The sequence below is a fragment of the Hyposmocoma kahamanoa genome, unplaced genomic scaffold, assembly GCF_003589595.1.
Source record: "Hyposmocoma kahamanoa isolate Upper Pololo Valley unplaced genomic scaffold, ASM358959v1 94, whole genome shotgun sequence".
Lineage (NCBI taxonomy): Eukaryota > Metazoa > Arthropoda > Insecta > Lepidoptera > Cosmopterigidae > Hyposmocoma > Hyposmocoma kahamanoa.
In genome coordinates this window covers 3,681,948-3,692,781 of record NW_020654878.1, presented here as the reverse complement: position 1 = coordinate 3,692,781, position 10,834 = coordinate 3,681,948, and the positions used below count along the sequence as shown (strand labels likewise).

The following is a 10,834-nucleotide window of genomic DNA, read 5'->3' as shown; positions in this document are numbered from 1 at the left end:
CCCCAGGGGATCTTTGCAAACTCGGCAGTTCATTATAATCCCCTAAGTTACATGTATGTAAAGTTGCAATCACATTGCGGCAATAAATAATTACTTATTGTACCGATCGAGTGATCGGTTTTTTTGTCGTTTTCATAGATAACCATTTTTTATTTAGGTAACAAAGAGACAAGGACAATTTTTAAATACTTTATTATTTAATTGAATATTAATAAACACAATTTCCATTACGAATTGCCTATCGCAATTTGGATACTTGAAGACCAAACTAGCGTATTACTTCTTACGTCCACCACGCTCCTTAACTTGCAGCTGGATGACGGCGCCCGGAGGGACGTTGTAGTATGCCAGCGTATTCGTGTCTTTGAAGAACAGACCCTGAGGTACGAATGGAAAAACATGATTTGATCGCGTTAATTACTTCAACAAGTGTCTATGTTGTATACGGCATTCAGAACGAAAAAAAACACAACTAACATTTTTATCAAAATTGGGTTATACAGGATTACACAAAAAACAGTAACAACCTCACAGGAAATATATTACTATCATCAAAAACAACAACTTTTGTTCCATGACTTAAAATTATTCATCACATTTTACTTTTGTACAATAATAAATGACTGCTTCAGTGGCCGATCGATTACCATGCCGGACTGCCGCGCATAGGTCCCAGTTCGATTCCCGGGCCGGGAGAAATATTTGTATGGCCTATATTTATTTCTCTCGTGAGTTTGGGTGTAATTTGTGCTTGTCTAGTGTGTGTCCATGGCACCCGCGACACAGGGTTTCTGTTCAGGGTCAAGGTGTTGCGTTATTATTAATAATAATAATATTAAAAATATTTAAATAAATCACTCTAAACGGTGTTAACTCTGTGCGGTAGCAAACGAAAACACCCACCACCAAAATAATTTTTAGGAATGACAATATACTATGTAGTATACAACAAGATACCGTACGATATCAAAGATGCAGCTTCACCGTTTAGCTGTAAGTTAAAAGTTGTGGATACTAAAAAAGCAACTCTATTACTTTAAAGAATTCCTTATTTCTTAAAATTAAATGTCACAATGTAATTTTTATCGTATTATGATTTATCTTTATTTGTTATTATATTTTATTTTACTTTTTATGACTTGTAATATAATGTAAATGCGACTTATAATGTATTTTATATCCTGTTTAAAGGTAAAATCACATAAGTGACATTTTAAATACAACGTCTTTAATTTATATAGCTATGGTAAGAAAATCACTATCTTTCTGCACGTGAAACTCAAAAACAAAAGCGCTATAAACTTAATAAGAGTTTTATCTGCAGAAAGATGGTAATTTTCTTACAACAGGTACATAATTTAGAGATTTTTTTGTGGAAAATTTCACTTACGTAGTTTTACCTTTAAGCAGACGTTATGCAATGCAACGTACGGTTTATTTTATAATTAATTTTAAGTGACATAAACCTTGACATGAAATGTAATATTGATGTAATGTCTATTTTGCAAATGTTTAATGATATAGGTAACTGCCTTGTGGCGTATAACATTGTTACAAGTTACACCAATAAATAATTTCATATCAACACGCGAGAAAAGTTGCTAAAAATGCAGATTTTTGTTACGTTTTAATCCGTCGTGGAATAAAAGTTCTTGTTTATGATGTCTAACCTTGTATATATTCGTACATATTCGAGATGAGGAAAAAAATCTATTTCAAAAATTGGGTATCGTTTCAAAATCATATTCGAAATTAACAATACGTCCTGGATGGTTACCTCGTAGTGCAGCTTCTGCTTGGCCTGCGGCATGTTAGTGGAACGCTGCAGCATCGTCTTGAGGTCAGCGACTGACGTAGCCAGCGGCAGCGACAGCGCCAGCGCGCGCCCATCCAGACGCCACTCCACTCGCTCTGGCAGCGACGGCACCATCACCTGCGCGGTACATCACTTAGGAATACTGTCGGGCGCGAGCTCATCACATACATCGTTATGGTTAAGGTAACTTTAAGTCTTATGTAGAACCAGAAACATTTATAAACTTCGTACTATACGAGTCAGACAATTCCCGTTCCCGCCGAGGTATATATAGTGCTTTTCTCAGACAATGCGAGGAGGAAATAATAATAATGCGCGGAAAAAATACTAATGAATTAAGAAAAATATATAACAGAAAAAGTCATGATAAATTTTCAAGTATTTTTTTAAATTAGGGAGAGTACAATTGTGCTGGTATATTTGTACACCGTAATTAAACGCAAAATAAGTAATACCATGGATTTTTTTTAATTCTCTCAATTACAGACCATCGATGGTAGTGAGCAGCGGATAGAAATGAATTTACATACTTATTTTGACGGCCGAGGCCGGCAAAGAGTTGCACGATATATAAATTTCAAACTTTGTGAGTTGTTCTTCTAAAGTAATACAAACATCTCAGAGCATGTTTGAGAAAAAGGTATTTTTTTCCATCTCCCACATTAGTCCATGATTTATTATAAAAACAATATTTTTGGGCGAAACAAGTGGCGAATGTATAAAACAGTACCGCCGTTATAAATTATTTTGCGCATAATAAAAATTTTACCTTACTATTATAAAAAATATAATAATAAGGAAAGATAAAAAATACGTATGGTACGTCAAGCTTGACACTTTGTACTTTGGACCGTTCTTATCGGAAGCTGCATAGTTGGATTTGAATCTTGAGAGTCAAGCTTGATGTGCTCTTGACCCTGTACCTGTATGGGCACTGCAGCCGGATGCCTCGCGAGCCAGCTGTGCTCAGGCTCCAGCGCGTCTTCGGTGCGGGCGCGCTTCGCCGCGGGGCCCTCCTCCTCCTCCACCGTGCCGGGCGGGGCCACAGACGGGGCGGCAGCCACCGCCGAGTACCCGAACGTCGGCGCGCCTGCACCAATCGCCAGTTTGAATCGCACGAGAACAGAGATGGGCAGTGGGTTAAAACGCAATCAACCCGCCTGGACTTTAACCAGGTTTTTATCCATTTCTGCCCAAAATCGTTGGCGGAAATATCATACGCGTAAAACAATACGGAATTTGGTATAGATAGATAGATAAAGCATTTATTCAGCACATTACGTCACAGCATTACATATAAAAAGAAAAGTTACAACATATAATGTGCTTAAAATGTTTCGACTCAGCAATTGTGCCCAACTATACAAGTTTGGAGCGCTGATATTCTGCAACGAACAGTCGGTGGCACATCTAGTGCAACAATTGCACTACAAATCAGCTACTATTACAGATGGAATAAGGACGCTTTCAAGGTCGGACTGCTGCACCCAATGCGCCGCCGTCCACATAACTACGTACTTAAATAAAAAAAAAATTAAATAAGTAGTATTAGTCTACTGTATAATTCCATACTTATTCGAAATATCGATATATAAATTCTATTTTACACTAGAAAGAGGCAACTCCACGCAATACCCACTTTGCAATCCTGTAGATCACTTCACATCCTCACTTAGTAGTAGGGATGTACATTACGATTCAACTTTTATGAAAACCCATTCAAATGTTTAAAATGAGTTTTGTATCGGTTACTTCAATGCGATTCAATACAATACAATAGAAAGGCAAAATATGTAAGCAATAAACATTTTGTTATAATATCATTACATTTGAACAAAACTCGATTTAAAAACCTGTAGTTCAAATTCATATTCGTGAATCGAACCCGGAACCTCTGCGTGACAGACCAGTACGGTAACCGTACGGCCACCAAGACAATCGTGAAAACCTAAGAACTCGATTAGTTGTGAAAAGTATTTCCCCACGATTTCGGGCGTTAATGGGTTTTAACCCGACTTGAACATAAGAACCAATGGCCTCAAGGGCGGGTACCGACCGACCGGCGTAGGGATGAGCGGCGGGCGCGGCGCCAGTGGTGGGATGACCATGAGCGGCGGGATGGGCTGCAGCACGGGTAGTACGGGCGCTGCGGTGCGCACGGCGGCGGGCATCGCCGGACGTGCCGGTGCCGGCCGCCCCACCAGCGTGGCGCTACCCACGGGCTTGGGCCCGATCTTTTCCTTCTCCTCGTCGGGCAGCAGCCCCTTGACCTGCGGCCGAACAAACCAAACCGTCAACCCGATTCCGGTTCCCGATGTTAGTCGAAACTGAAATGTCGACCTATTGGAAGTCAAAGTTCATAGGTTCTTTTTTTTAATATATAACAGACACACGCTTGGCCACAATCTCACCTGATGTTAAGCAACGATGTGACCGACGATGGGACGCGTTTGCCTAAAAAATGCCTATTCACACTAGCCTTGAATAGCCTCAAATTGTACTTTTCGGGAAATACAGGTAGAGCATTCCTTTGCCGTACGCATCCGAAAGGAGGAAGCAAAGCGCTTAGTGCGAATAGGTGGAATATCAACGACATAAGAATGGAGTGCTCTGGACCTTCTAGTCTAGGTAAGCAAATTACATTCGAAATCATCATACTGATTAAACTCTACTGCTCATTTGTAAAGCAGATCCCCCCGAGAAACTCCAGGGGTTGATCTTTGTAAATATACATCTTTGTAGCAATAGAGCTCCTGAATTCTTCCAGGGAAGTACTACCAGCTTACTTATTTCTGCCGCCAAGCAGTAGTGTGAACATTACTGCGTTCCGGTTTTGAAAGGCAAGGGTGCTGGTGAAATTACAGGCACATGGGATTTGTCTATGTCTCAGGGTGACGGGCGCAGTTACAGTGCCCCTAAGATCTTTGCGATTTAAATCTCTGAGTGGCACTGCAACTGTTACGGACAGGCGTGTAACTTACCATCAGGCGCACGACTTGTTCGTCCCGTCACTTGATATTATATAAAAAAACATTTCAATACATTTATCATTATACGCATAGCACCTTGTGAATCTGCTGGATTTGGTCCTCGAGCGTGATGTGCGCCCGCGCAGCCCTTGTGGCGGCTTCCACGCTGCTAGTGTGACCGTCCCAGGTGACGCGGTCGTCGCGCCGCTTCTCCTCCTCGCCGATTTTTTTGCCGATCGCCGTCTCCTCGTCGCCCACGCCGAAGATGTCCGTTCGGCGCTCTGCGAGCTGCAATCGGGAATTCGGGTTGCGGATAAAATGACGAGTCCACATAAAAGTATGGAAGATGTAGGAATGATGAAAAACGAGCCGCACCCAACGATATCTATGTAACATGTCACACACACGCCATGTTTCACTGATATGCGGTGAAGACACAACACTTAAATATCATAAATTAATAAGCAACAGTGTTCCTACTACACAGTAACAAAGTAGGGATAATATGAATAAAATAGTTACTATGGTTATTGCCTTCCCGCAAGGAAACGAATATAACGTAACATCAATGATTTCAACGATTCGATTGTATTCTTTCTCTTTTACTTAATTTGTTTTTCTTTTTAGTAATATAATAATTATAAATAGTAAACGGAAGGCTCCTAGGTCAAAGCGAAATAAAATTGAATATTCCCCAACTACGGATAAATATCATTGGTAAACACTCAATATTTAGCAAGATAGCCTGTCTAGCTCATTCGCAATAGGTTATAGACTGTCGCGTCTGTCCATAGCACGACGGTACCGAAACTGACAAAATTCAACACCAAAAAGAAAACACTATGTATATCTATATAGTGTTTTGTTTGGAACATGCAGTTGCTGTGAATGTTCTTGTCTTTAGATTGAAGCCGTTGACTACGAGTAACATTTTTGCACTCCAAAACAGCACAAGAGTGGTTACATCCGGCGACTGTTAGGCGATTGCATCGATGCAGTCACGAGCTTGCATTGCGTTTGCATCGCTGCTTAAAATCGCGCGTGTGTAATCGCGCTCTCTAAGGAATTTTTCTACGACTGTATAGAATTCGCGCAAAAGTATGACACAACCGTACCTTACAAAGTGAAAGCAAGCTCAAGTAGGTCTAGCGAGACCTACTGTTGGCACGCGTCGGCCACTAACTAACCACTTCTACTGTATTTACTGCACCTGTTTGAGCGAAGCCTCGATGGCGGCGCCGGGGGCGAGCGCCTCGTCGCGATCGGAACGTTCGGCGGCGGCGCGGTCGCGCTGCTCCAGCCAGCGCGGGTCCAGCAGGCCGATGCGCACGTGGTCGGCCACCTTGTTGGACGGGATCTTCTCGCCCGTGATGGGCGACACCAGCCACTCCTCGTTGGCCGCCGAAGGCGTCGGCCGCGTCTTCGGGTCCTTGGGGTTGTACTTCTTCACGATCACCATGTCGGGCCGCGGCGGCATCGGAGCCTCCTCCGACGAGAGCTTCGGTACCGAATCCGGGTGACCCTCGTCGTCCGAAGACGAACTGTCCTCTTCCATATCTTGCACGCGATTGTCGTCGGGCCTCTGCTGGTGGTGGGTGCGGTCCTCCATTTCGGCCAAGTCTTCGTCTGACTCGGATTCAGAGTCCGATTCCAACTGCATTTCGGTGTCGTCGTCTTCCTGATGATTGATGTCTTCGCCTCTCTCTTGAGCCAGAACACGAGCTCCGACTTCTAGCGGCGTCGTCGGCGGCGGGAAGTCGCCCATTTCGCCAGCTGGGTAGTCGACAGTTTCGACGACGACGAAGTCGTGCCAGTCGATCGAGGCGTAGGCGAGTCTTTCTTTTTCGATCCTCGCCTCGTCGGCGGCCTTGCGGCGTGCCTGATGCGAATGCCACGCGGCGCGGCTGCGCGCCTGCTCCAATATCCCGCTGCGAACTTCATTGCTCAACTTTGAAACCAGCTCCTTAGGCGGGAGAAGTACTTTAGTGTACTGCTCGAGAAGCCGGGTAAAGTACTGGAATAGAGAATGCTGAGGGCGTAGGAAATCAAACTGGTGGTTGCGTTCTTCTTTTTTCATCAGGTCGGTTAGGAACTGGCGTCCATTTCTGGCGACGAATTGCGCTGTGAGCTTCACGATGTCGAGTTCTAGAGCTGAGATGGATGGAGGGTCGGCGATGAACTCGAAGTCTGGCGGAGGATCGCGCGGCGGCGGTGGCTCCGCGGGCGCTGCCGCCTTGAGGAGCTCCTGCTGGCGCGCCGCGGTTGCCGGGGCTAGCCCAGGCCGGGATGGGGGCTGACCAGGAGGAGCAAGACCTGAAGGTTCTATCCCTGGAGAAGATTGGCACTTTTAATTCTTTATTTCCCAAATATAAATGTTCTCTAAATTGTTATTTTCTGAATTTGTAAATTCGCATATTGCTTTAAAGCTTTTTTAAAAATATGCCAATATGATGAGAAACAAACACCTAAACATTTCTTATCAATCTCATAATAATTTGTCAAAAAATGTAATTAAAAAAACACAGTTCAGATGCTTTGAAGGTGTGCAATACTAGCAAGGACTTCAATCTGTAATAAAGTATTATCAAAACTATACAAATTATCCCTCTAACCTTTTCCTTCCCTGATCTCCTTAACCTTGTGTTGATAATAAGCATGGTACGGATCTCCAGAATTCAGGAAGTTGAACTTGGGATTCCCGATTTCATTCTGCCGGATGCGTGCTTCAAACTCTGGGCCATTGCGTGCTACGAAACTTGCAGTCTTGTCAACAATATCTAGATAGATTTATTAAGGAAATATAATTCTATATAAAGTTAATTTTTATAAAGTAATCTTTATTCATTATTCCCTCAATATTAGTGAATGTTTGTTTTTAATTCAATCAAGCCTAAGTGGATACACTAATTTCCTACAAATTTTATTTTAATGCTTCCTAGTAAATCTTTATTCCATAGTTCTCAATATATGTGCCGATTGTTAACTGTGGTCTCAAACTAGGAAATATCATGTATTATGAGTACCAGAGCAATGGAATTCACCCCTAGACACTATACAAAACAATTAGGTCAAGGCTAATTTTGAAAGTTAACTTCCACTTTGGTCCTACTGGGAATTCCACCCAAGACCTACTTTTTGTTTATCTTATTTTTAATAAAGCCCATAACACTTGGGTGTCAATGTCGGCCTTGTAATGTCAATCCCTGTGGGTTATTCTACGTGCAATATTGAATTATCTAGCATTAATTCGTTTTGTAGCCTAGCCTTAGCAAATGCAATGCAATGGAGACGGCTCAGTCCACATCATTTATTGTAAAAACACGAAATGAAGAGGCTGTAACAAATAAAATGATATAAAGAAATACAATACTGTGGTATGTTAACTAAATTTTTTTGAGATATAAAAGACCATAACCGAGTTTAAAAATATTCAAATTGTTTAATGATATGTATACATATAATTAGAGTAAGTTCCGATATGTCCGACTCATTACTGTAACTGTTTTTAAATGGAGAATTTTGAGCTCCATCTTATGCTATTTAAAACGTATGTTTGACCATGTGTCACTTAACCGAATTTTAGGTAATGGCTGGCAGTATATGGAGTATGCCACAGGTTCCCAAACTTTTGGCTAACTGCCCCCTTAGGCAAGACTAAAAATTTCAACGCCCACATCACAAAAGAGAATTGAAAATACTTATTTTTTATATTAACAAAAAAATGACAAGGAAAAAAATTATGTTTGTAGTGTAATTATATACATAATTCAGGCCTTGTTTTTGAAATGCGGTAGCACCCCCTGGACAGCATCAATATCCCCAATAGCTTCCAGGGGGCGCTGAAGTGTCCTAAGGGGCGGTGGGAACCACTTCGGGAAACTATACCCTATACAATATTTAACACAATACTCACCCCAAAAGGAGCCTATATTACTATAATAGTGAATGAACTTTAAAAATAAGGGAAGGTGATGAATGATGAGTATATCCTCTCGTGTTTAGAATAGTGACAGGAGTGATGACGAATTGAACCAACATAAGAATAGTGAAAAGGGAATTCTAGAACATTTCAAATGTTATTATTCAATAAATTATGAAAAAGGTCAACATCACACATCACAGATTTACAGTTCTAGTCAATGTAGCAGTGCACATTCATCAAGGATATGTGGAAGTACGAGCAGAAGACGAACAGATACTACAGTTCTCAAAATGTTTAATGAAATTATGCAATGTAAAATAAATAATCTTTTTTTTTCTTAATGACTTCAACTTCAACTTCAACTTTTGTGTCTATGGCTCCGTCGTTTTGCGCGACGATTTTGCCAATGTCAGGGTTGAGAGACATGTATAGCGGTAGTGAGACAGATTGCCGGTTATTAAAATACTTCGGCGGTTTTTATTCACAATGACGGTTATATATATATTTTAATGACGTTACAAAAATATAATTTGAGAGCTCATGTTATTTTCTTTCTTTTAGAAACGTTGTAGGAAGTTTTATTTAGCGGGAAATAAAAAATAAAATCGTTTAGTAAAACAAAGTTAGGCGTCGTTTTCGTTCAATAACAAACTTTTGACCGGTGTCAGCGTGGAAAATTATCATGGAGGATGGAGAAAGAAATAAAATTATACGAAAGAAAATGGGAGAATACGGGACGAATAAAGAATATTCATTTTTCTTAAAAATTAAGACTGATCAGAAATGAGAATTTTTCTCCGACTCACATTGTTGGGGCATAAATAATCTTTCACTTTCTTTTAACAACTCATTGACATTGACACATCTGATATTTTTGGTAGTCCATAGCAACAACACTCTTCTTTCAATTTGTATCAAGAAGTCTCTACTATGACAGTCAATGCTAACTGCACTATTAATGTATAGTAACGCACTCGTAAATGTAATATTTAATTAAATATTAACATTTGAGGTTATGTTGTGCATTATGTACAAATGCCGTTTATTACCAAAAATTCATTTGAAAAGGATACTCCTAACTTCAGGCGGCGGATAAATAATGCCGATGACGGGCGCAGGCGGAGGTGGTGGCTCCTCAGGAGGCCCGTCGAGTATTTGGCCCGGAGGAGCCATCACGTCTACAGAAGGCATTATGCCCTTTTAAAAATCAATTGGCTTCACTCCTATTCTATTTATTGACTTAATTTAAGCTATCATATAACTGTAATCTTAACGATAAAATGTGTCGAAGCGCAAGACGCAAGCGAGAAAATGTAATCAATTTTACACATAAACAATTTCTTTGACAAACAAAATTAAATGTCAGATAAAACCATAGACAAAAAATATTGTAAACGGTAATAGCTGCCCTAAAAAATAGTATGTGTTATTTAAATACCATATGATCGCTTCTATCTCTCTTTCTCCACCTTGCTAATCCAGTTACCAAATTTCATTTCAAGTTATTATTTATCCTAGAAGTTTTCCCGTTTTAAAGACGAGTAAAGTAAGTACATGTACAAATCGCTGAAACCCTAGCCACGAAAAATAAAAAAGTAAGAAGAACGCGGGAAAGTTTAAGCGCGTAGATACAAAAAAAAACAGCTTTAACGCAATACATACACACACAGGCACATTTATTGGAACAAAAAAGTGAGAATGTAAAATTTAAAACGTTTATATTTATATACATTTCTTGGCAAAGTAGCAATTAAATTAACATCTTTTAACACTGATTTTAGTTACTTTACCTTACTCGACCTTTATTGAAAAAAAAATAATTAACAAAAGCATTTTTTTTAAACAGGAACAGCTGAAAAATTAAAAATTGTAACAGTTAAAAAATGATTACATGAAACTTTGTTAAAAACCTTTTTCAACAAAAGTTAACGAAAGTTACAAGTTACAAAACGCAATTCATTTTTCGTTTTTGTAACTGGAGTGGATGTAGTCACACGACAAACGTGTATTAGTAAAAAATAAAATAAATGAATAAATTGAAAATTATAACAATTTTGTTACTTTATTTTTTTATTACAAAAGCTCCGATTTTGCTGTGTTCGTTACCGTGGTCTTGAAATGCATGCA

General features: G+C 40.1%; 1 protein-coding gene across 1 annotated transcript; it reads right to left on the bottom strand.

Moving 5' to 3' along the window:
• Positions 1 to 231: 231 nt before the first annotated feature.
• LOC113237773 (splicing factor 3A subunit 1) lies at positions 232 to 9,920 on the bottom strand. Its single transcript, XM_026474418.1, has 8 exons — positions 9,781 to 9,920; positions 7,398 to 7,562; positions 5,996 to 7,113; positions 4,882 to 5,073; positions 3,873 to 4,086; positions 2,740 to 2,906; positions 1,778 to 1,933; positions 232 to 378 (listed from the first exon to the last, which is right to left on the bottom strand). The coding sequence occupies exons 1-8, from the start codon at positions 9,896 to 9,898 to the stop codon at positions 277 to 279; spliced, it is 2,232 nt and encodes a 743-aa protein (XP_026330203.1). The 5' UTR covers positions 9,899 to 9,920; the 3' UTR covers positions 232 to 276.
• Between the last annotated feature and the right edge of the window lie 914 nt (positions 9,921 to 10,834).

What these genes read in the sequence shown, in the direction of transcription:
- LOC113237773 (XM_026474418.1), bottom strand. Translation starts at nt 9,898, where the DNA reads ATGCCTTCTGTAGACGTGATGGCTCCTCCGGGCCAAATACTCGACGGG. An exon ending in TCGAGGCTTCGCTCAAACAG is followed by an intron (nt 5,074 to 5,995) that starts GTGCAGTAAATA and finishes TCCCGATTGCAG; the next exon opens with CTCGCAGAGCGCCGAACGGA. An exon ending in AGCAGAAGCTGCACTACGAG is followed by an intron (nt 379 to 1,777) that starts GTAACCATCCAG and finishes TTCGTACCTCAG; the next exon opens with GGTCTGTTCTTCAAAGACAC.